The sequence below is a fragment of the Somniosus microcephalus genome, chromosome 24, assembly GCF_052327205.1.
Source record: "Somniosus microcephalus isolate GS21.2 chromosome 24, FLI_Smic_1.0, whole genome shotgun sequence".
Classification (NCBI taxonomy): domain Eukaryota; kingdom Metazoa; phylum Chordata; class Chondrichthyes; order Squaliformes; family Somniosidae; genus Somniosus; species Somniosus microcephalus.
Window position 1 is genome coordinate 66,925,893 of NC_141010.1, and position 24,929 is coordinate 66,950,821.

The following is a 24,929-nucleotide window of genomic DNA, read 5'->3' on the forward strand; positions in this document are numbered from 1 at the left end:
TTAGTTACCGATCCTCTGTGGTTAGTGGGCAGGGTTAGTTACCGATCCTCTGTGGTTAGTGGGCAGGGTTAGTTACCCGATCCTCTGTGGTTAGTGGGCAGGTTTAGTTACCGATCCTCTGTGGTTAGTGGGGCAGGTTTAGTTACCCGATCCCTCTGTGAGTTAGTGGGCAGGGTTAGTTACCGATCCTCTGTGGTTAGTGGGCAGGTTAGTACCGATCCTCTGTGGTTAGTGGGCAGGTGTAGTTACGATCCTCTGTGGTTAGTGGGCAGGGTTAGTTACCGATCCTCTGTGGTTAGTGGGCAGGGTTAGTTACCGATCCTCTGTGGTTAGTGGGCAGGGTTAGTTACCGATCCTCTGTGGTTAGTGGGCAGGTTTAGTTACCGATCCTCTGTGGTTAGTGGGCAGGGTTAGTTACCGATCCTCTGTGGTTAGTGGGCAGGTTTAGTTACCGATCCTCTGTGGTTAGTGGGCAGGGTTAGTTACCGATCCTCTGTGGGTTAGTGGGCAGGTTAGTTACCGATCCTCTGTGGTTAGTGGGCAGGTTTAGTTACCGATCCTCTGTGGTTAGTGGGCAGGTTAGTTACCGATCCTCTGTGGTTAGTGGGCAGGGTTAGTTACCGATCCTCTGTGGTTAGTGGGCAGGGTTAGTTACCGATCCTCTGTGGTTAGTGGGCAGGGTTAGTTACCGATCCTCTGTGGTTAGTGGGCAGGGTTAGTTACCGATCCTCTGTGGTTAGTGGGCAGGGTTAGTTACCGATCCTCTGTGGTTAGTGGGCAGGGTTAGTTACCGATCCTCTGTGGTTAGTGGGCAGGGTTAGTTACCGATCCTCTGTGGTTAGTGGGCAGGGTTAGTTACCGATCCTCTGTGGTTAGTGGGCAGGTCTAGTTACCGATCCTCTGTGGTTAGTGGGCAGGGTTAGTTACCGATCCTCTGTGGTTAGTGGGCAGGGCTTAGTTACCGATCCTCTGTGGTTAGTGGGCAGGGTTAGTTACCGATCCTCTGTGGTTAGTGGGCAGGGTTAGTTACCGATCCTCTGTGGTTAGTGGGCAGGTTTAGTTACCGATCCTCTGTGGTTAGTGGGCAGGTTTAGTTACCGATCCTCTGTGGTTAGTGGGCAGGTTTAGTTACCGATCCTCTGTGGTTAGTGGGCAGGTTAGTTACCGATCCTCTGTGGTTAGTGGGCAGGTTAGTTACCGATCCTCTGTGGTTAGTGGGCAGGGTTAGTTACCGATCCTCTGTGGTTAGTGGGCAGGTTTAGTTACCGATCCTCTGTGGTTAGTGGGCAGGTTTAGTTACCGATCCTCTGTGGTTAGTGGGCAGGTTTAGTTACCGATCCTCTGTGGTTAGTGGGCAGGTTTAGTTACCGATCCTCTGTGGTTAGTGGGCAGGGTTTAGTTACCGATCCTCTGTGGTTAGTGGGCAGGGTTAGTTACCGATCCTCTGTGGTTAGTGGGCAGGGTTAGTTACCGATCCTCTGTGGTTAGTGGGCAGGGTTAGTTACCGATCCTCTGTGGTTAGTGGGCAGGGTTTAGTTACCGATCCTCTGTGGTTAGTGGGCAGGTTTAGTTACCGATCCTCTGTGGTTAGTGGGCAGGTTTAGTTACCGATCCTCTGTGGTTAGTGGGCAGGGTTAGTTACCGATCCTCTGTGGTTAGTGGGCAGGTTTAGTTACCGATCCTCTGTGGTTAGTGGGCAGGGTTAGTTACCGATCCTCTGTGGTTAGTGGGCAGGTTTAGTTACCGATCCTCTGTGGTTAGTGGGCAGGGTTAGTTACCGATCCTCTGTGGTTAGTGGGCAGGTTTAGTTACCGATCCTCTGTGGTTAGTGGGCAGGGTTAGTTACCGATCCTCTGTGGTTAGTGGGCAGGTTTAGTTACCGATCCTCTGTGGTTAGTGGGCAGGTTTAGTTACCGATCCTCTGTGGTTAGTGGGCAGGTTTAGTTACCGATCCTCTGTGGTTAGTGGGCAGGTTTAGTTACCGATCCTCTGTGGTTAGTGGGCAGGGTTAGTTACCGATCCTCTGTGGTTAGTGGGCAGGGTTAGTTACCGATCCTCTGTGGTTAGTGGGCAGGTTTAGTTACCGATCCTCTGTGGTTAGTGGGCAGGTTTAGTTACCGATCCTCTGTGGTTAGTGGGCAGGTTTAGTTACCGATCCTCTGTGGTTAGTGGGCAGGTTTAGTTACCGATCCTCTGTGGTTAGTGGGCAGGGTTAGTTACCGATCCTCTGTGGTTAGTGGGCAGGTTTAGTTACCGATCCTCTGTGGTTAGTGGGCAGGTTTAGTTACCGATCCTCTGTGGTTAGTGGGCAGGTTTAGTTACCGATCCTCTGTGGTTAGTGGGCAGGGTTAGTTACCGATCCTCTGTGGTTAGTGGGCAGGTTTAGTTACCGATCCTCTGTGGTTAGTGGGCAGGTTTAGTTACCGATCCTCTGTGGTTAGTGGGCAGGGTTAGTTACCGATCCTCTGTGGTTAGTGGGCAGGTTTAGTTACCGATCCTCTGTGGTTAGTGGGCAGGGTTAGTTACCGATCCTCTGTGGTTAGTGGGCAGGGTTAGTTACCGATCCTCTGTGGTTAGTGGGCAGGTTTAGTTGCCGATCCTCTGTGGTTAGTGGGCAGGTTTAGTTACCGATCCTCTGTGGTTAGTGGGCAGGTTTAGTTACCGATCCTCTGTGGTTAGTGGGCAGGTTTAGTTACCGATCCTCTGTGGTTAGTGGGCAGGTTTAGTTACCGATCCTCTGTGGTTAGTGGGCAGGGTTAGTTACCGATCCTCTGTGGTTAGTGGGCAGGTTTAGTTACCGATCCTCTGTGGTTAGTGGGCAGGGTTAGTTACCGATCCTCTGTGGTTAGTGGGCAGGTTTAGTTACCGATCCTCTGTGGTTAGTGGGCAGGTTTAGTTACCGATCCTCTGTGGTTAGTGGGCAGGGTTAGTTACCGATCCTCTGTGGTTAGTGGGCAGGTTTAGTTACCGATCCTCTGTGGTTAGTGGGCAGGTTAGTTACCGATCCTCTGTGGTTAGTGGGCAGGGTTAGTTACCGATCCTCTGCGGTTAGTGGGCAGGTTTAGTTACCGATCCTCTGTGGTTAGTGGGCAGGGTTAGTTACCGATCCTCTGTGGTTAGTGGGCAGGTTTAGTTACCGATCCTCTGTGGTTAGTGGGCAGGTTAGTTACCGATCCTCTGTGGTTAGTGGGCAGGGTTAGTTACCGATCCTCTGTGGTTAGTGGGCAGGGTTAGTTACCGATCCTCTGTGGTTAGTGGGCAGGTTTAGTTACCGATCCTCTGTGGTTAGTGCGCAGGTTTAGTTACCGATCCTCTGTGGTTAGTGGGCAGGTTTAGTTACCGATCCTCTGTGGTTAGTGGGCAGGTTTAGTTACTGATCCTCTGTGGTTAGTGGGCAGGTTTAGTTACCGATCCTCTGTGGTTAGTGGGCAGGTTTAGTTACCGATCCTCTGTGGTTAGTGGGCAGGTTTAGTTACCGATCCTCTGTGGTTAGTGGGCAGGGTTAGTTACCGATCCTCTGTGGTTAGTGGGCAGGTTTAGTTACCGATCCTCTGTGGTTAGTGGGCAGGTTTAGTTACCGATCCTCTGTGGTTAGTGGGCAGGTTTAGTTACTGATCCTCTGTGGTTAGTGGGCAGGGTTAGTTACCGATCCTCTGTGGTTAGTGGGCAGGGTTAGTTACCGATCCTCTGTGGTTAGTGGGCAGGTTTAGTTACCGATCCTCTGTGGTTAGTGGGCAGGTTTAGTTACCGATCCTCTGTGGTTAGTGGGCAGGTTTAGTTACCGATCCTCTGTGGTTAGTGGGCAGGGTTAGTTACCGATCCTCTGTGGTTAGTGGGCAGGTTTAGTTACCGATCCTCTGTGGTTAGTGGGCAGGGTTAGTTACCGATCCTCTGTGGTTAGTGGGCAGGGTTAGTTACCGATCCTCTGTGGTTAGTGGGCAGGTTTAGTTACCGATCCTCTGTGGTTAGTGGGCAGGGTTTAGTTACCGATCCTCTGTGGTTAGTGGGCAGGGTTAGTTACCGATCCTCTGTGGTTAGTGGGCAGGTTTAGTTACCGATCCTCTGTGGTTAGTGGGCAGGGTTAGTTACCGATCCTCTGTGGTTAGTGGGCAGGTTTAGTTACCGATCCTCTGTGGTTAGTGGGCAGGTTTAGTTACCGATCCTCTGTGGTTAGTGGGCAGGTTTAGTTACCGATCCTCTGTGGTTAGTGGGCAGGGTTAGTTACCGATCCTCTGTGGTTAGTGGGCAGGGTTAGTTACCGATCCTCTGTGGTTAGTGGGCAGGTTTAGTTACCGATCCTCTGTGGTTAGTGGGCAGGGTTAGTTACCGATCCTCTGTGGTTAGTGGGCAGGTTTAGTTACCGATCCTCTGTGGTTAGTGGGCAGGTTTAGTTACCGATCCTCTGTGGTTAGTGGGCAGGGTTAGTTACCGATCCTCTGTGGTTAGTGGGCAGGTTTAGTTACCGATCCTCTGTGGTTAGTGGGCAGGGTTAGTTACCGATCCTCTGTGGTTAGTGGGCAGGTTTAGTTACCGATCCTCTGTGGTTAGTGGGCAGGGTTAGTTACCGATCCTCTGTGGTTAGTGGGCAGGTTTAGTTACCGATCCTCTGTGGTTAGTGGGCAGGGTTAGTTACCGATCCTCTGTGGTTAGTGGGCAGGGTTAGTTACCGATCCTCTGTGGTTAGTGGGCAGGGTTAGTTACCGATCCTCTGTGGTTAGTGGGCAGGGTTAGTTACCGATCCTCTGTGGTTAGTGGGCAGGGTTAGTTACCGATCCTGTGGTTAGTGGGCAGGGTTAGTTACCGATCCTCTGTGGTTAGTGGGCAGGTTTAGTTACCGATCCTCTGTGGTTAGTGGGCAGGTTTAGTTACCGATCCTCTGTGGTTAGTGGGCAGGGTTAGTTACCGATCCTCTGTGGTTAGTGGGCAGGTTTAGTTACCGATCCTCTGTGGTTAGTGGGCAGGGTTAGTTGCCGATCCTCTGTGGTTAGTGGGCAGGGTTAGTTACCGATCCTCTGTGGTTAGTGGGCAGGTTTAGTTACCGATCCTCTGTGGTTAGTGGGCAGTGTTAGTTACCGATCCTCTGTGGTTAGTGGGCAGGGTTAGTTACCGATCCTCTGTGGTTAGTGGGCAGGGTTAGTTACCGATCCTCTGTGGTTAGTGGGCAGGGTTAGTTACCGATCCTCTGTGGTTAGTGGGCAGGGTTAGTTACCTGATCCTCTGTGGTTAGTGGGCAGGGTTAGTTACCGATCCTCTGTGGTTAGTGGGCAGGGTTAGTTACCGATCCTCTGTGGTTAGTGGGCAGGTTTAGTTACCGATCCTCTGTGGTTAGTGGGCAGGGTTAGTTACCGATCCTCTGTGGTTAGTGGGCAGGGTTAGTTACCGATCCTCTGTGGTTAGTGGGCAGGTTTAGTTACCGATCCTCTGTGGTTAGTGGGCAGGTTTAGTTACCGATCCTCTGTGGTTAGTGGGCAGGGTTAGTTACCGATCCTCTGTGGTTAGTGGGCAGGGCTAGTTACCGATCCTCTGTGGTTAGTGGGCAGGTTTAGTTACCGATCCTCTGTGGTTAGTGGGCAGGGCTAGTTACCGATCCTCTGTGGTTAGTGGGCAGGTTTAGTTACCGATCCTCTGTGGTTAGTGGGCAGGTTTAGTTACCAATCCTCTGTGGTTAGTGGGCAGGTTTAGTTACCGATCCTCTGTGGTTAGTGGGCAGGTTTAGTTACCGATCCTCTGTGGTTAGTGGGCAGGTTTAGTTACCGATCCTCTGTGGTTAGTGGGCAGGTTTAGTTACCGATCCTCTGTGGTTAGTGGGCAGGTTTAGTTACCGATCCTCTGTGGTTAGTGGGCAGGGTTAGTTGCCGATCCTCTGTGGTTAGTGGGCAGGGTTAGTTACCGATCCTCTGTGGTTAGTGGGCAGGTTTAGTTACCGATCCTCTGTGGTTAGTGGGCAGGGTTAGTTGCCGATCCTCTGTGGTTAGTGGGCAGGTTTAGTTACCAATCCTCTGTGGTTAGTGGGCAGGTTTAGTTACCGATCCTCTGTGGTTAGTGGGCAGGGTTAGTTGCCGATCCTCTGTGGTTAGTGGGCAGGGTTAGTTACCGATCCTCTGTGGTTAGTGGGCAGGTTTAGTTACCGATCCTCTGTGGTTAGTGGGCAGGTTTAGTTACCGATCCTCTGCGGTTAGTGGGCAGGTTTAGTTACCGATCCTCTGTGGTTAGTGGGCAGGTTTAGTTACCGATCCTCTGTGGTTAGTGGGCAGGTTTAGTTATCGATCCTCTGCGGTTAGTGGGCAGGTTTAGTTACCGATCCTCTGTGGTTAGTGGGCAGGGTTAGTTACCGATCCTCTGTGGTTAGTGGGCAGGGTTAGTTACCGATCCTCTGTGGTTAGTGGGCAGGGTTAGTTACCGATCCTCTGTGGTTAGTGGGCAGGGTTAGTTACCGATCCTCTGTGGTTAGTGGGCAGGGTTAGTTACCGATCCTCTGTGGTTAGTGGGCAGGGTTAGTTACCGATCCTCTGTGGTTAGTGGGCAGGTTTAGTTACCGACCCTCTGTGGTTAGTGGGCAGGTTTAGTTACCGATCCTCTGTGGTTAGTGGGCAGGGTTAGTTACCGATCCTCTGTGGTTAGTGGGCAGGTTTAGTTACCGATCCTCTGTGGTTAGTGGGCAGGGTTAGTTACCGATCCTCTGTGGTTAGTGGGCAGGTTTAGTTACCGATCCTCTGTGGTTAGTGGGCAGGTTTAGTTACCGATCCTCTGTGGTTAGTGGGCAGGGTTAGTTACCGATCCTCTTTGGTTAGTGGGCAGGTTTAGTTACCGATCCTCTGTGGTTAGTGGGCAGGGTTAGTTACCGATCCTCTGTGGTTAGTGGGCAGGTTTAGTTACCGATCCTCTGTGGTTAGTGGGCAGGGTTAGTTACCGATCCTCTGTGGTTAGTGGGCAGGGTTAGTTACCGATCCTCTGTGGTTAGTGGGCAGGGTTAGTTACCGATCCTCTGTGGTTAGTGGGCAGGGTTAGTTACCGATCCTCTGTGGTTAGTGGGCAGGGTTAGTTACCGATCCTCTGTGGTTAGTGGGCAGGGTTAGTTACCGATCCTCTGTGGTTAGTGGGCAGGTTTAGTTACCGATCCTCTGTGGTTAGTGGGCAGGGTTAGTTACCGATCCTCTGTGGTTAGTGGGCAGGGTTAGTTACCGATCCTCTGTGGTTAGTGGGCAGAATTAGTTACCGATCCTCTGTGGTTAGTGGGCAGGTTTAGTTACCGATCCTCTGTGGTTAGTGGGCAGGTTTAGTTACTGATCCTCTGTGGTTAGTGGGCAGGTTTAGTTACTGATCCTCTGTGGTTAGTGGGCAGGTTTAGTTACTGATCCTCTGTGGTTAGTGGGCAGGTTTAGTTACTGATCCTCTGTGGTTAGTGGGCAGGTTTAGTTACCGATCCTCTGTGGTTAGTGGGCAGGGTTAGTTACCGATCCTCTGTAGTTAGTGGGCAGGTCTAGTTACCGATCCTCTGTGGTTAGTGGGCAGTGTTAGTTACCGATCCTCTGTGGTTAGTGGGCAGGTTTAGTTACCGATCCTCTGTGGTTAGTGGGCAGTGTTAGTTACCGATCCTCTGTGGTTAGTGGGCAGGGTTAGTTACCGATCCTCTGTGGTTAGTGGGCAGGTTTAGTTACTGATCCTCTGTGGTTAGTGGGCAGGTTTAGTTACCGATCCTCTGTGGTTAGTGGGCAGGGTTAGTTACCGATCCTCTGTGGTTAGTGGGCAGTGTCAGTTACCGATCCTCTGTGGTTAGTGGGCAGGTTTAGTTACCGATCCTCTGTGGTTAGTGGGCAGGTTTAGTTACCGATCCTCTGTGGTTAGTGGGCAGGGTTAGTTACCAATCCTCTGTGGTTAGTGGGCAGGTTTAGTTACCGATCCTCTGTGGTTAGTGGGCAGGTTTAGTTACCGATCCTCTGTGGTTAGTGGGCAGGGTTAGTTACCGATCCTCTGTGGTTAGTGGGCAGGTTTAGTTACCGATCCTCTGTGGTTAGTGGGCAGGTTTAGTTACCGATCCTCTGTGGTTAGTGGGCAGGGTTAGTTACCGATCCTCTGTGGTTAGTGGGCAGGGTTAGTTACCGATCCTCTGTGGTTAGTGGGCAGGGTTAGTTACCGAACCTTTGTGGTTAGTGGGCAGGTTTAGTTACCGATCCTCTGTGGTTAGTGGGCAGGGTTAGTTACCGATCCTCTGTGGTTAGTGGGCAGGGTTAGTTACCGATCCTCTGTGGTTAGTGGGCAGGGTTAGTTACCGAACCTTTGTGGTTAGTGGGCAGGTTTAGTTACCGATCCTCTGTGGTTAGTGGGCAGGGTTAGTTACTGATCCTCTGTGGTTAGTGGGCAGGTTTAGTTACCGATCCTCTGTGGTTAGTGGGCAGGTTTAGTTACTGATCCTCTGTGGTTAGTGGGCAGGTTTAGTTACCGATCCTCTGTGGTTAGTGGGCAGGTTTAGTTACCGATCCTCTGCGGTTAGTGGGCAGGTTTAGTTACCGATCCTCTGTGGTTAGTGGGCAGGTTTAGTTACCGATCCTCTGTAGTTAGTGGGCAGGTTTAGTTACCGATCCTCTGTGGTTAGTGGGCAGGTTTAGTTACCGATCCTCTGTGGTTAGTGGGCAGGTTTAGTTACCGATCCTCTGTGGTTAGTGGGCAGGGTTAGTTACCGATCCTCTGTGGTTAGTGGGCAGGTTTAGTTACCGATCCTCTGTGGTTAGTGGGCAGGGTTAGTTACCGATCCTCTGTGGTTAGTGGGCAGGTTTAGTTACCGATCCTCTGTGGTTAGTGGGCAGGTTTAGTTACCGATCCTCTGTAGTTAGTGGGCAGGTTTAGTTACCGATCCTCTGTGGTTAGTGGGCAGGTTTAGTTACCGATCCTCTGTGGTTAGTGGGCAGGGTTAGTTACCGATCCTCTGTGGTTAGTGGGCAGGTTTAGTTACCGATCCTCTGTGGTTAGTGGGCAGGGTTAGTTACCGATCCTCTGTGGTTAGTGGGCAGTTTTAGTTACCGATCCTCTGTGGTTAGTGGGCAGGGTTAGTTACCGATCCTCTGTGGTTAGTGGGCAGGTTTAGTTACCGATCCTCTGTGGTTAGTGGGCAGGGTTAGTTACCGATCCTCTGTAGTTAGCGGGCAGGTTTAGTTACCGATCCTCTGTGGTTAGTGGGCAGGGTTAGTTACCGATCCTCTGTGGTTAGTGGGCAGGTTTAGTTACCGATCCTCTGTGGTTAGTGGGCAGGGTTAGTTACCGATCCTCTGTGGTTAGTGGGCAGGTTTAGTTACCGATCCTCTGTGGTTAGTGGGCAGGTTTAGTTACCGATCCTCTGTGGTTAGTGGGCAGGTTTAGTTACCGATCCTCTGTAGTTAGTGGGCAGGTTTAGTTACCGATCCTCTGTGGTTAGTGGGCAGGTTTAGTTACCGATCCTCTGTGGTTAGTGGGCAGGGTTAGTTACCGATCCTCTGTGGTTAGTGGGCAGGTTTAGTTACCGATCCTCTGTGGTTAGTGGGCAGGGTTAGTTACCGATCCTCTGTGGTTAGTGGGCAGTTTTAGTTACCGATCCTCTGTGGTTAGTGGGCAGGGTTAGTTACCGATCCTCTGTGGTTAGTGGGCAGGGTTAGTTACCGATCCTCTGTGGTTAGTGGGCAGGTTTAGTTACCGATCCTCTGTGGTTAGTGGGCAGGGTTAGTTACCGATCCTCTGTGGTTAGTGGGCAGTTTTAGTTACCGATCCTCTGTGGTTAGTGGGCAGGGTTAGTTACCGATCCTCTGTGGTTAGTGGGCAGGGTTAGTTACCGATCCTCTGTGGTTAGTGGGCAGGTTTAGTTACCGATCCTCTGTGGTTAGTGGGCAGGGTTAGTTACCGATCCTCTTTAATTGTTGTACACATCTCTCCCGTTTCAGGTCTGGTGCCGATTGGTCACGGCTGTTTATAATTACTTCTGTGTGACGAATTTCTTCTGGATGTTTGGCGAGGGCTGCTACCTCCACACTGCAATCGTCCTGACCTACTCCACAGATAAGCTGCGCAAATGGATGTTCCTCTGCATCGGCTGGTGTGAGTTCTCAATTCCGACAGCTTAAGTTTTCCATGTGGACTTCTGAGTCAGTCTGATCAAAAATGACCGTGTGAATTTCTGGAATCTTTGATACCACTGTCTGGTTGCTGGTGGGGGCCCAGATCAGTCTGAGCTTAGGTTGTCTGTGCCATCAATAGTGTAAGAGCCCTGAGCTGTGTTCACTTGTAATCATGACCTCCAAAGAAACGATTTTAACAAATCCTGGATTGGGAAACTTATCTCTCTCGTCTTGCCTATTTCCAACATTGTGCTTTAAACAGAATCAGTACGGCCTTCAAAGCTGAAATCCAAATAAATCGAGATGTGTGGAACAGTGCTTCGGAGCTGGATCAGCAGAGACTCTGCCAGTCTTAACATGCAGGGGCACGATGAGATGAGTGGGACCCCAGCATTGGCACTGTCCATGCCCATGAACCCATGTCCCCATTCTGGCCAAGTGCCAAGTGGGATCTCTTGCATGGTGAGGAAGAAAGATTAGGGAATCATCTCAGGAGTTCCCACACACCTTCTAACAGCTGATTTCAGAGTGGCATTGGGAGCGCCCCATGGAAAGTGCCTGAGCAGAGAAGATGTTAGGCACTGGGACACCAGTAAGGAGGGAGTTGCCTCACTCCCCCGAAGGATGATTCTTGACTCTGATGCTGACGGGGAGCAATTGTCAAAAGATCTTTGGGTTGACTTGCCTATTTATTGAGCTAGTTACGGAGGGACAGTCCAGGCTCAGCAAACTGGTGTCAACTGCCCCCCACCTCAGGTAACACAGTGGAACCTGCCAGAGCCCCCGCTATAAGGGGGTGGGACCCCCACACAATGCTGTCAGTTTCTGGGGAGCCTTGTTTGGGATGGAGCATAAGGATAAGGAAGTCTTGCTCCAATTGTACAGGGCCTTGGTGAGACCACACCTGGAGTACTGTGCACAGCTTTGGTCTCCTTATCTAAGGAAGGATATACTTGCCTTGGAGGCGGTGCAACGAAGGTTCACTAGATTGATTCCTGGGAAGAGAGGGCTGTCCTATGAGGAGAGATTGTGTAGAATGGGCCGATACTCTCTGGAGTTTAGAAGAATGAGAGGTGATCTCATTGAAACATACAAGATTCTGAGGGGGATTGACAGGGTAGATGCTGAGAGATTGTTTCCCCTGGCTGAAGAGTCTAGAACCAGGGGACACAGTCTCAGGATAAGGGGTCGGCCATTTAAGACTGAGATGAGGAGGAATTTCTTCACTCAGAGGGTTGTGAATCTTTGGAATTCTCTACCCCAGAGGGCTGTGGATGCTGAGTCGTTGAGTATATTCAAGGCTGAGAAAGGCAGATTTTTGGACTCGAGGGGAATCGAGGGATATGGAGATCGGGCGAGAAAGTAGAGTTAAGGTCGATGATCAGCCCTGATCTTATTGAATGGCGGAGCAGGCTCGAGGGGCCGTGTGGCGGAGCAGGCTCGAGGGGCCGTGTGGCGGAGCAGGCTCGAGGGGCCGTGTGGCGGAGCAGGCTCGAGGGGCCGTATGGCCGACTCCTGCTCCTAATTCTTATATTCTTATGTCAGTGTTGAGCGTCAGTGTCGAGGTTCAGCGTCAAGGGTCAGCGCCGGAGGGTCAGCGCCGGAGGGTCAGTGTCGAGGGTCAGTGTCGGGAGTCAGTGTCACGGGTCAGTGTCTCGGGTCAGTTTCGCGGGTCAGTGCCGAGGGTCAGTGTCGAGGGTCAGTGTCGCGGGTCAGTGTCGCGGGTCAGTGTCAAGGGTCAGCACCGAGGGTCAGCGCTGGAGGGTCAGCGCCGGAGGGTCAGTGCCGAGGGTCAGTGTCGAGGGTCAGTGCTTGAGGGTCAGTGTCGAGGGTCAGTGTCGGGAGTCAGTGTCGCGGGTCAGTGTCTCGGGTCAGTTTCGCGGGTCAGTGCCGAGGGTCAGTGTCGAGGGTCAGTGTCGAGGGTCAGTGTCGAGTGTCAGTGTCGAGGGTCAGTGTCGAGGGTCAGTGCCGTGGGTCAGTGTCGCGGATCAGTGTCGCAGGTCAGTTTCTCGAGTCAGTGTCGCGGGTCAGTGCCGAGGGTCAGCGTCGAGGGTCAGCGTCGAGGGTCAGTGCCGAGGGTCAATGTCGAGGGTCAGTTTCGAGGGTCAGTGTCAGGATTAAGTGCCAAGGGTCAGTGACGAGGGTCAGTGCCGAGGGTCATTGTCGAGGGTCAGTGCCGAGGGTCAGTGTCGAGGGTCAGTGTCGAGGGTCAGTGCTGAGGATCAGTGTCGAGGTTCAGTGCCAAGGGTCAGTGCCGGAAGGTCAGTGTCGAGGGTCAGTGCCGAGGATCAGTGTCGAGGTTCAGTGCCAAGGGTCAGTGCCGGAGGGTCAGTGGCGAGGGTCAGTGCCGGAGGGTCAGTGTCGAGGGACAGTGCCGAGGGTCAGTGTTGAGGGTCAGTGTCGTGGGTCAGTGTCAAGGGTCAGTGCCGAGGTTCAGTGTCAAGGGCCTGTGTCGAGGGCCAGTGTCGAGGGTCAGTGTCGAGGGTCAGAGCCAGAGGGTCAGTGTCGAGGGTCAGTGCTGAGGTTCAGTGTCGAGGGTCAGTGCCCGAGGGTCAGTGTCGAGGGCCAGTGTCGAGTGTCAGTGTCGAGGGTCAGTGCCGCGAGTCAGTGTCGCGGATCAGTGTCGCAGGTCAGTTTCTCGAGTCAGTGTCGCGGGTCAGTGCCGAGGGTCAGTGCCGAGGGGCAATGTCGAGGGTCAGTGTCGAGGGTCAGTGTCAAGGGTCAGTGTCGAGGGTCGGTGTCGAGAGTCAGAGCCAGAGGGTCAGTGTCGAGGGAAAGTGCCAGCGGTTCAGTGTCGAGGGTCAGTGTCGAGGGTCAGTGTCGAGAGTCAGAGCCAGAGGGTCAGTGTTGAGGGAAAGTGCCGGTGGTTCAGTGTCGAGGGTCAGTGTCGAGGGTCAGTGCCGAGGTTCAGTGTCGAGGGTCAGTGTCAAGGGTCAGTGTCGAGGGTCAGTGTCGAGAGTCAGAGCCAGAGGGTCAGTGTCGAGAGAAAGTGCCGGCGGTTCAGTGTCGAGGGTCAGTGTCGAGGGTCAGTGTCGAGGGTCAGTGTCGAGAGTCAGAGCCAGAGGGTCAGTGTCGAGGGAAAGTGCCGGCGGTTCAGTGTCGAGGGTCAGTGTCGCGGGTCAGTGCCGAGGTTCAGTGTCGAGGGTCAGTGTCAAGGGTCAGTGTCGAGGGTCAGTGTCGAGAGTCAGAGCCAGAGGGTCAGTGTCGAGGGAAAGTGCCGGCGGTTCAGTGCCGAGGGTCAGTGCCGGCAGTTCAGTTTCGAGGGTCAGTGTTGAAGGTCAGTGTCAGTGTTGAGGGTCAGTGATGAGGGTCAGTGCTGAGGGTCAGTATCGAGGGTCAGTGTCGAGGGTCAGTGTCGAAGGTCAGTGTGATAAAAATGATAACTTCCGGGAAGTTATGTCATCACTTCCTGTGAACTATGAACTATGAACTGTGTACATACCTCACTTCCTGTCATATGTCACTTCCTGTTGGACTGGTATAAATACTGGTCTGTTCAGTATTGTAAGAGGCTTCTACCAGAGGCATGGTAAAGACCTCTCTTGTGTATATAGTGTGTTTATAAGTTACTTAAAGCTTACTTTAAAGTTACTTGATGGTAAGTCTCCTTTTTCTTACATCAATTTAAGTAACTTAATATTTACACTGACAAATACTGGACCTTCAGACAAACTCGGAAGTTAAGGATCCAGGAAACCACCCATCATGGAGAAAATCCTTAGACCTATTCGTCTGGACTTGGACCCGAATACACCAGCAGCTGGCAGGGTATGGAAGCATTGGTATCGTACTTTTGAGAATTTTCTGGATGAATGTAAAGCGGATGTTCCTGCTAAATTGAAGATACTTGTCAATTATGTGACCCCAAAAGTGTTCGAATATGTTGATGAATGGGATAATTACGAAGAGGTGATTCGGGCACTTAAGAAACTGTATGCCAAGACCCCAAATGAGGTCTATGCTAGACATCTACTGGCCACAGCCCGACAAGGGCCAGGGGAATCAATTGACGAATTCCTGCAAGAACTTCGCAGGCTCAGTGTAGATTGTAACTTTCAGGCAGCCTCAGCTGAGCTGTACCGCCAAGAAATGATTCGTGATGCTTTCATCTGCGGGATTGCCTCTCCATTTATACGCCAGCGTCTACTAGAAAGTAAAACACTTGAGCTACAAAAAGCTTTTGACCTAGCTTGTTCACTGGATTTGGCAAAGAGAAATGCAGACCTCTATCAGCTGCCCAGATCTCGATCTGCTGCTGTAGCTGCAACCAGACAATTCAAGCGGTCTCAGGTGAACCCTATCATGGGGGAATCTAATTCTGATAATTCTGATGAAGAAGAGGAGGACGACCCCACTTTAGCAGCCTCTTGGCAATCTAGGAAGGAATGCTTCTTTTGTGGAGATGCTTTTCACCCTAGGAAAACCTGCCCTGCTCGCAATGCAATCTGCAGTTATTGCGGGAAAAAAGGACACTTTGCTAAAGTTTGCCTATCAAGGGCCTCTACGAGGGCCAATCCAGCTAAGGCCTACCGAACTGCCCCAATTAGGGCCTATCAAGATGCTCCAGCTGGGACCTATCAAGCTTCCTCTCGAGCTCTCTCCCGAAGAAGCACACCGAGAGTTTTAGCCACTCTCTGTGCAACAACACCAATTACAGCTGCTTGCCCACAGAACCTGTCTCATGCAGCCACAAAAATTTCAATTAAAGGGCATACCTTAGATGCCTTAATTGACTCAGGAAGTACTGATAGTTTCATTAAGGAACAGATTGTTGCGAAATTGAAACTACATGTCTTCCCATCGGACCAGGCAATTGCGATGGCCCAGTCATCACTTAATACCAGAATCTCCGGCTTTTGTGTTGTTGATATGACACTTCATGGTCGTATGTATCCCTCCACCCGACTTTCGGTGCTCAAGGACTTATTTAGTGATCTCCTCTTAGGGCTGGACTTCCAAAAACAGCATAAGAAACTCACCATTGAGTTTGGTGGATCCAAACCCGGACTTACTATTTCTAATATACCGTCTAAATTACCATTTTGTGCATTATCAGCAGCTTCACTTGATGAACCCTCATTATTTGCCAGTATTCCGCCTCAATGCCAACCGATAATAACGAAATCGCGGCACTTTAATCAGGAAGACCAATCTTTTATTGCGGCTGAAATCTCTCGACTTCTAGCAGAGGATATCATTGAACCATGTTCGTCGCCCTGGCGGGCTCAAGTCGTCATTGTCAAGAACCCTCTAAAACCTCACAAACAGCGACTATGCATCGATTATTCGCAAACCATCAATCAATATACCGACTTGGACGCCTACCCATTGCCACGCATTGATGATATGGTTAATAAACTGGCCGAATACAAAGTGTTCTCAACTTACGATTTAAAAAGTGCCTATCATCAGTTACCCTTGAAGGTCTCAGATAAGCAGTACACAGCCTTTGAGGCTAATGGACGGCTGTACCAATTTCGTCGCCTCCCATTCGGGGTTACTAATGGAGTGGCTGTCTTTCAACAGGCAATGGATGGCCTGGTTAAGCAGGAAAACCTAAGGGACACTTTTCCCTATCTTGATAACATTACCATTGCAGGTCACGATCAACAGGAACACGACTCCAACCTCCAAAAATTTCGGGATGCCCTCCATCGCCGTAATTTGACCCTGAATGAATCCAAATCTGTTGAGTCGCAACCGACCATCAACATCCTTGGCTACTGCGTAGGCAATGGTATCATTAAGCCAGACCCAGAAAGACTTCGCCCGCTCCAAGAGCTCCCGTCACCTAAGAATCCGGCTTCTTTACGTCGGGCTCTCGGTCTGTTTGCATACTACGCTAAATGGATTCCTCATTTTTCGGACAAAATCCAACCCTTGCTGCATGCTAGATCATTTCCACTGGGAACAGCGGCTGTTGCAGCCTTTAACCTTCTCAAAAAACAGTTGGAGAAAGCGGCTCTTCACTCCATTGATGAGAATCTCCCTTTCGTGGTTGAATGTGATGCCTCGGAGGTGGCGATCTCGGCTACTCTGAATCAGGAAGGTCGTCCTGTAGCATTTATGTCCAGGACCTTACAAGGTGCCGAGCTACATTATCCTCCGGTTGAGAAAGAAGCCACAGCCATCATAGAGGCAGTACGGAAGTGGAACCATTTTCTAGCTCGCCAGCACTTTACATTGATCACGGACCAACGATCAGTCGCCTTCATGCTCGATAATCGAAAACGAACCAAAATTAAGAATAATAAAATACAACTTTGGAGGATGGAACTGGCCTCTTTTGGTTATACCATTCTCTATCGGCCTGGCAAGGAGAATGTGGCCCCGGACACCCTCACACGGGCATTCTGCTCCACTATGTCATCCTCCACTCTCATGGATGTCCACAATGGTTTGTGTCATCCTGGCGTTACGCGCATGCTACATTTCGTACGATCACGGAATCTCCCTTTTTCCACTGGAGATGTAAAGAAAATATGCTCAGAATGCCGGCTTTGTGCGGAATTAAAACCTCAGTTCTTCCGCCCCTCAGATGGTATACTCATACATGCAACCCAACCGATGCAATGACTTAGCATCGATTTTAAGGGCCCAGTGCCCTCTTCAACTCGGAACACATATTTGCTCACCATGATCGACGAATATTCACGTTTTCCGTTTGCCTTCCCCTGCTCCAATATGCTGGCGTCCACAGTAATCTGCTGCCTTGAGCAGGTATTTTCTCTCTGTGGCATGCCGGCTTATATTCACTCAGATCGGGGTCCATCCTTTATGTCAAGGGAACTCAAGGACTACCCCTCAGAACGGGGAATTGCTACAAGCAAAACAACACCATACCATCCCATCGGAAATGGGCAGGTAGAGAGGTATAACGGTATCATCTGGAATTCTGTACGTCTCGCTTTAAGATCTCGGGGCCTACCAGACCAGCAATGGGAAACAGTGCTTCCGGATGCATTGCACTCTATATGGTCCCTGCTTTCTACAGCCACAAATACTACACCTCATGAGCGGTTCTTTGGATTCCAGCGTCGCTCATCTCATGGGACATCACTCCCGTCATGGCTAACTACTCCTGGACCTGTATTACTCCGAAGATACGTTCGGACATCTAAAAATGACCCTCTTGTAGACGAGGTCGAACTAACCGATGCCAACCCCACCTATGCAAACATACGATATTCCGACGGCCGAGAATCTACCGTATCATTACGGGATCTGGCTCCCTGCCCACCAGGACCTAGTGGGACATCGGGTGATGGCATTTCACCAGGAAACTCTTGGGACCTATCGGGTACCCCTCTCCAGGATCCTGATCGGACACCAACTAGCTTGGTGCCGGTAGAACCCCGTGCTCAAGGTTGCGACCCTCCCAGTACCGCGCATGAAAGTACTGATCCGCCACAGACCAGCTCTGCACCTCCCTCTGAACAGAGGCAGTCCGACTTTGAACCTATTGGGGCTCGTACTCGAAGCCATGATCTCCCCGACCCTTCACAGGGCAATCCAGGCCACACAGACTCTGACCAATGGCCAACCGCATGTAAGCGGACCAGCGACCCTCTACGACGGGAATCCAAACGGGTGCGACTCTTCCTTGTTCGGCGGCTGCGGACCAAAAGGTAGACCACAGCCTCCTAATCCTGCAGGAGGGAAGAATGTGATAAAAATGCTAACTTCCGGGAAGTTATGTCATCACTTCCTGTGAACTATGAACTATGAACTATGAACTGTGTACATACCTCACTTCCTGTCATATGTCACTTCCTGTTGGACTGGTATAAATACTGGTCTGTTCAGTATTGTAAGAGGCTTCTACCAGAGGCATGGTAAAGACCTCTCTTGTGTATATAGTGTGTTTATAAGTTATTTAAAGCTTACTTTAAAGTTACTTGATGGTAAGTCTCCTTTTTCTTACATCAGTCAGTGTCCAGGGGCAGTGTAGAGAGTCAGTGTCGCGGGTCAGTGTCGCGGGTCAGTGTCGCGGGTCAGTGTTGAGGGTCAGTTTCTCGAGTCAGTGTTGCGGGCCAGTGCCGAGGGTCAGCGTCGAGGGTCAGCGTCGAGGGTCAGTGTCGAGGGTCAGCGTCGAGGGTCAGCGCCGAGGTTCAGTGCCGAGGGTCAGTGCCGGAGGGTCAGTTTCGAGGGTCAGTGCCGGAGGGTCAGTGTCGAGGGACAGTGCCAAGGGTGAGTGCCGAATGTCAGTGTCGAGTGTCAGTGCCGGAGGGTCAGTGTCATGTGTCAGTGTCTCGGGTCAGTGTCGCGGGTCAGTGTTGAGGGTCAGTTTCTCGAGTCAGTGTTGCGGGCCAGTGCCGAGGGTCAGCGTCGAGGGTCAGCGTCGAGGGTCAGCGTCGAGGGTCAGCGTCGAGGGTCAGCGTCGAGGGTCAGTGTCGAGGTTCAGTGCCGAGGGTCAGTGCCGGAGGGTCAGTTTCGAGGGTCAGTGCCGGAGGGTCAGTGTCGAGGGACAGTGCCAAGGGTGAGTGCCGAGTGTCAGTGTCGAGTGTCAGTGCCGGAGGGTCAGTGTCATGTGTCAGTGTCTCGGGTCAGTGTCGCGGGTCAGTGTTGAGGGTCAGTTTCTCGAGTCAGTGTTGCGGGTCAGTGCCGGGGGTCAGCGTCGAGGGTCAGTGCCGAGGGTCAGTGCCGGAGGGTCAGTGTCGAGGGTCAGTGCCAATTATCAGTGCCGAGGGTCAGTTTCGAGGGTCAGTTTCGAGGGTCAGTGCCGGAGGGTCAGTGCCGGAGGGTCCGTGTCGAGGGTCCGTGTCGAGGGTCCGTGTCGAGGGTCAGTGTCGAGGGTCAGTGTCGAGGGTCAGTGTCGAGGGTCAGTGTCGAGTGTTTGTGCATACGGTCAGTGTCGAAGGTCAGTGTCGAGGGTCAGTGCCGGAGGGTCAGTGTCGAGGGTCATTTTCGAGGGTCAGCGTCGAGGGTCAGTGCGGACGGTCAGTGCATACAGTCAGTGTCGTGGGTCAGTGTCGAGGGTCAGTGTCGAGGGTCAGTGACGGAGGATCAGTGTCGAGGGTCAGTGTTGAGGGTCAGTGTTGAGGGTCAGTGTCGAGGTCCAGTGCCCGAGGGTCAGTGTCGAGGGTTAGTGTCAAGGGTCATTTTCGAGGGTCAGTGTCGAGGTTCAGGGCCAGGGGGTCAGTGTCAAGTGTCAGTGTCGAGGGTCAGTTCCTAGGGTCAGTGTCGAGTGTTAGTGTCGAGTGTTAGTGTCGAGTGTTAGTGTCGAAGGTCAGTGTCGGAGGGTCAGTGTCGGAGGGTCAGTGTCGGAGGGTCAGTGTCGAGGGTCAGTGTCGAGGGTCAGTGTCGAGGGTCAGTGTCGAGTGTCAGTGTCGAGGTTCAGTGCCGAGGGTCAGTGCCGGAGGGTCAGTGTCGAGGGTCAGTGTCGAGTGTCAGAGCCAGAGGGTCAGTGTCGAGGGTCAGTGTCAAAGGAAAGTGCCGGCAGTTCAGTATCGAGGGTCAGTGTCGAGGGTCAGTGTCGAGGGTCAGTGTCGAAGGTCAGTGTCGAGGGTCAGTGTCGAGGGTCAGTGTCGAGGGTCAGTGCGGACGGTTTGTGCATACGGTCAGTGTCGAGGGTCAGTGCCGGAGGGTCAGTGTCGAGGGTTAGTGTCAAGGGTCAGCGTCGAGGGTCAGTGCGGACGGTCAGTGCATACAGTCAGTGTCGTGGGTCAGTGTCGTGGGTCAGTGTCGAGGGGCAGTGTCGAGGGTCAGTGATGGAGGGTCAGTGTCGAGGGTCAGTGTTGAGGGTCAGTGTCGAGGGTCAGTGTCGAGGGTCAGTATCATGGTTCAGTGTCGTGGGTCAGTGTCGAGGTTCAGTGTCGAGGTTCAGTGTCGAGGTTCAGTGTCGAGGGTCAGTGCCGAGGGTCAGGGCCGGAGGGTCAGTGTCGAGGGTCAGTGCCGAGAGTCAGTGCCGAGTGTCAGTGTTGAGGGTCAGTGTCGAGGTTCAGTGCCGGAGGTCAGTGACGAGGGTCAGTGTCGAGGGTCCGTGCCGAGTGTCAGTGCAGAAGGTCACTGCCGAGGGCCAGTGTCGAGGGTCAGTGCCGGAGGATCAGGGCCGAGGGTCAGTGTCGAGGGTCTGTATCGAGGGTCAGTGCCGAGGGTCAGTGTCGAATGTCAGTGTCGAGTGTCAGTATCAAGGGTCAGTTTCGAGGGACAGTTTCGAGGGACAGTATCGAGGGTCAGTGTCGAGGATCAGTGTCGAGTTTCAATGTTGAGGGTCAGTGCCGGAGGATCAGGGCCGAGGGTCAGTGTCGAGGGTCAGTTTCGAGGGTCAAGGCCGAGGGTCAGTGTCGAGGGTCAGTGTCGAGGGTCAGTGTCGACGGTCAGTGCCGAGAGTCAGTGTCAAGGGTCAGTGTCGAGGTTCAGTGTCGATTGTCAGTTACGAGAGTCAGTGCCGAGGCACTGTGCCGAGGGTCAGTGTCGAGGGTCAGAGTCGAGGGTCAGTTTCGAGGGTCAGTGTTGAGGGTCAGTGTTGAGGGTCAGTGTCGAGGGTCAGTGTCGACGGTCAGTGCCAAGGGTCAGTGCCGAGGGTCAGTGTCGAGGTTCAGTGTCGATTGTCAGTTACGAGAGTCAGTGCCGAGGCACTGTGCCGAGGGTCAGTGTCGAGGGTCAGAGTCGAGGGTCAGTGCCGAGGGTCAGTGTCTAGGGTCAGTGCCGGAGGAACAGGGCCGAGGGTCAGTGTCGAGGGTCAGTGTCGAGGGTCAGTGTCGAGGGTCAGTGTCGAGGGTCAGTGTCGAGGGCCAGTGCCGAGTGTCAGTTTCGAGGGTCAGTTTCGAGGGTCAGTGTTGAGGGTCAGTGTCGAGGTTCAGTGCCGGAGGTTCAGTGTCGAGGGTCAGAGTCGAGGGTCAGTGCCGAGGGTCAGTATCGAGGGTCAGTGCCGGAGGATCAGGGCCAAGGGTCAGTGTCGAGGGTCAGTGTCGAGGGTCAAGGCCGAGGGTCAGTGTCGAGGGTCAAGGACGAGGGTCAGTGTCGAGGGTCAGTGTCGAGGGTCAGATCCTTAGGGTCAGTGTTGAGGGTAAAAGTCGAGGGCCAGAGTCGAGCGTCCGTGTCGAGGGTCTGTATCGAGGGACAGTGTCGAGTGTCAGTATCGAGGGTCAGTGTCGAGGTTCAGTGCCGAGGGTCAGTGTCGAGGGTCAGTGTCGAGGGTCAGTGTCGAGGGTCAGAATCGAGGGTCAGTGCCAAGGGTCGGTGTCAAATGTCAGTGTCAAGGGTCTGTGTCGAGGGTCAGTACCGAGGGTCAGTGTCGAAGGTCAATGCCTGAGTATCAGTGCCGAGGGTCAGTGCTGGAGGTTCAGTGCCGGAGGGTCAGTGTCAAGGGTCAGTGTCGAGGGTCAGTGTCGTGAGTCAGTGTCGAGGGTCAGTGTCGAAGGTCAGTGTCGAGGGTTACTATCGTGGGTCAGTGTCATGGGTCAGTATCGAAGGTCAGTGCCGAGGGTCAGTGCCGGGGGTCAGTTTCAAAGGTCGGTTTCGATGGTCGGTGCCGAGGGTCAGTGACGAGGGTCGGTGTCGATGGTCGGTGCCGAGGGTCAGTGACGAGGGTCAGTGTCGAGGGTCCGTGCCGAGTGTCAGTGCAGAAGGTCACTGCCGAGGGTCAGTGCCGGGGGTCAGTTTCAAAGGTCGGTGCCAGAGTGTCAGTGTCGAGGGTCAGTGTCGAGGATCAGTGCCGAGGGACAGTGTCGAGGGTCCGTGCCGAGTGTCAGTGCAGAAGGTCACTGCCGAGGGTCAGTGTCGAGGGTCAGTGCCGGAGGATCAGGGCCGAGGGTCAGTGTCGAGGGTCAGTTTCGAGGGTCAAGTCCGTGGGTCAGTGTCGAGGGTCAGTGTCGAGGGTCAGTGCCGAGGGTCAGTGCCGGGGGTCAGTTTCAAAGGTCGGTGCCAGAGTGTCAGTGTCGAGGGTCAGTGCCGAGGGACAGTGTAGAGGGTCAGTGCCCGAGGGTCAGTGTCAAGGATCAGTGTCAAAGGTCAATGCCTGAGTGTCAGTGTCGAGGGTCAGTGCCGAGGGTCAGTGTCGAGGGTCCGTGCCGAGTGTCAGTGCAGAAGGTCACTGCCGAGGGTCAGTGTCGAGGGTCAGTGCTGGAGGATCAGGGCCGAGGGTCAGTGTCGAGGGTCAGTTTCGAGGGTCAAGGCCGTGGGTCAGTGTCGAGGGTCAGTGTCGAGGGTCATTATCGAGGGTCATTGTCGAGGGTCATTGTCGAGGGTCATTGTTGAGGGTCAGTGCCGAGGGTCAGTGCCGAGGGTCAGTGCCGCAGGGTCAGTGTCAAGGGCCAGTGCCAGAGGGTCAGTGCCGGAGGGTCAGTGTCGAGGGTCAGTGTCGAATGTCAGTGTCGAGGGTCAGTGTTGAGGGTCAGTGTCGAATGTCAGTGTTGAGGGTCACTGTCGTGAGTCAGTGTTGAGGGTCACTGTCGTGAGTCAGTGTCGGAGGGTCAGTTTCTGGGGTCTGTACCGAGGGTCAGTGCCAGAGCGTCATTGTCTGGGGTCACTGCCGAGGGTCTGTGTCGGAGGGTCAGTGTTGAGGGTCAGCGTCGAGGGTCAGTGCCGAGGGTCGGTGTCAAAGGTCAGTGTCGAGGGTCAGCGTCGAGGGTCAGTGTCCAATGTCAGTGTCGAGGGTCAGAATCGAGGGTCAGTGCCGACGGTCGGTGTCAAATGACAGTGTCAAGGGTCAGTGTCGAGGGTCATTGACGAGGGTCAGGGCCGAGGTTCAGGGCCGGTGGTTCAGTGTCGAGGGTCAGTGCCAGAGGGTCAGAGCCAGTGGGCCATTAGCGAGGATCAGTTTCGAGGGTCAGTGTCGAGGATCTGTGTCGAACGTCAGTGACGAGGGTCAGTGACGAGGGTCAGTGTCGAGGGTCAGTGTCGAGGGTCCGTGCCGAGTGTCAGTGCAGATGGTCACTGCCGAGGGTCAGTGCCGAGAGTCAGTGCTGAGGGTCAGTGTCGAGGGTCAGTGTCGAGGGTCAGTGCCGTAGGATCAGGGCCGAGGGTCAGTGTCGAGGGTCAGTTTCGAGGGTAAAGGTCAAGGGTCAGTGTCGAAGGACAGTGTCGAGGGTCAGTCCCTTAGGGCCAGTGTTGAGGGTCAAAGTCGAGGGCCAGAGTCGAGGGCCAGAGTCGAGGGCCAGAGTCGAGGGTCAGTGTCGAGGGTCAGTGTCGAGGGTCAGTGTCGAAGGTCAGTGTCGAGGGTCATTGCCAAGGGTCACTGCTGAGGGTCATTGTCAAGGGTCAATGCTGAGGGTCAGTGCCAGAGGGTCAGTGTCGGGGGTCTGTGCCAGAGGTTCATTGTCGAGGGTCAGTGTCGAGGGTCAGTGTCGAAGGTCAGTGCCGCGGGTCAGTGTCGAGGGTCATTGTCGTGAGTCAGTGTCTGGGGTCAGCGCCGAGGGTCAGTTCCGGAGGATAAGTGCCAGAGGGTCAGTGTAGAAGATCAGTGCCGCGGGTCAGTGTTGAGGGTCACTGTCGTGAGTCAGTGTCAAGGGTCAGTGCCGAGGGTCAGTGTCGAAGGTCAGTGCCGGAGGGTCAGTATCGAGGTTCAGTGCCGAGGGCCATTGCCAGGTGTCAGTGTCGAGGGTCAGTGTCGAGGGTCAGTGTCGAGGGTCAGTGCCAGAGGGTCAGTGTCGAGGGTCAGTGTCGAGGGTCAGTGTCGAGGGTCAGTGTCGAGGGTCAGTGTCGAGGGTCAGTGCCGCGGGTCCGTGATGAGGGTCAGTGTCGAGGGTCATTGTCGAGGGTCAATGTCGAGGTTCAGTGCCGGAGGGTCAGTGTCTGGGGTCAGTGCCGGAGGGTCATTGCCGGAGGGTCAGTGTCGAGGGTCACTGTGGAAGGTCAGTGTCGAAGGTCAGTTTCGAGGGTCAGTGTCGAGGGGCAGTGCCGAGGTTCAGTGCCAGAGGGTCAGTGTCTGTGGTCAGTGCCGGAGGGTCATTGTCGAGGGTCAGTGTCGAGGGTCAGTGTCGAATGTCAGTGTTGAGGGTCACTGTCGTGAGTCAGTGTTGAAAGTCACTGTCATGAGTCAGTGTCGAGGGTCAGTTTCTGGGGTCTGTGCCGAGGGTCAGTGCTGGAGCGTCATTGTCTGGGGTGACTGCCGAGGGCCAGTGCCGGAGGGTCAGTGTCGAGGGTCAGTGTCGAGGGTCAGTGTCGAGGGTCAGTGTCGAGGGTCAGTGTCGAGGGTCAGTGTCGAGGGTCAGCGTCGGAGGGTCAGTGCCGAGGGTCAGCGTCGGAGGGTCAGTGTCAAATGTCAGTGTCGAGGGTCAGTGCCGGAGGGTCAGTGTCTGGGGTCAGTGCCGGAGGGTCATTGTCTGGTGTCACTGCCGAGGGTCAGTGCTGGAGGGTCAGTGTCGAGGGTCACTGTCGTGAGTCAGTGCCGAGGGTCAGTGTCGAGGGTCAGTGGCGGAGGGTCAGTGTCGAGGGTCAGTGTCGTAGGTCAGTTTCGAGGGTCAGTGTCGAGGGACAGTGCTGAGGGTCAGTGTTGAGGATCAGTGACGGAGGGTCAGTGTCGAGGGTCACTGTCGTGAGTCAGTGTCGAGGGTCAGTGTCGAGGGTCAGTGTCGGAGGGTCAGTGTCGTAGGTCAGTGTCGAGGGTCAGTGCCGAGGGTCAGTGTCGGAGGGTCAGTGTCAAGGGTCAGTGTCGAAGTTCAGCATCATGGGTCATTGTCGAGGGTCAATGCTGAGGGTCAGTGCCGGAGGGTCAGTGTCGGGGGTCTGTGCCGGAGGGTCATTGTCTGGGGTCACTGCCGAGGGTCAGTGCTGGAGGGTCAGTGTCGAGGGTCAGTGTCGAGGGTCAGTGTCGAGGGTCAGTGGCGGAGGGTCAGTGGCGGAGGGTCAGTGTCGAGGGTCAGTGTCGTAGGTCCGTTTCGAGAGTCAGTGCCGAGGGTCAGT

At 53.6% G+C, this 24,929-nt stretch overlaps 1 protein-coding gene across 1 annotated transcript in view; it reads left to right on the forward strand.

Moving 5' to 3' along the window:
- The window catches only part of LOC147101517 (corticotropin-releasing hormone receptor 1-like), a 663,409-nt gene that overhangs the window by 336,090 nt on the left and 302,390 nt on the right, over positions 1 to 24,929 (forward strand). Inside the window, exon 6 of the mRNA XM_085966027.1 lies at positions 9,909 to 10,062. Within this exon, the coding sequence (XP_085822153.1) occupies positions 9,909 to 10,062 (154 nt within the window). The remainder of the gene's footprint in view (positions 1 to 9,908; positions 10,063 to 24,929) is intronic.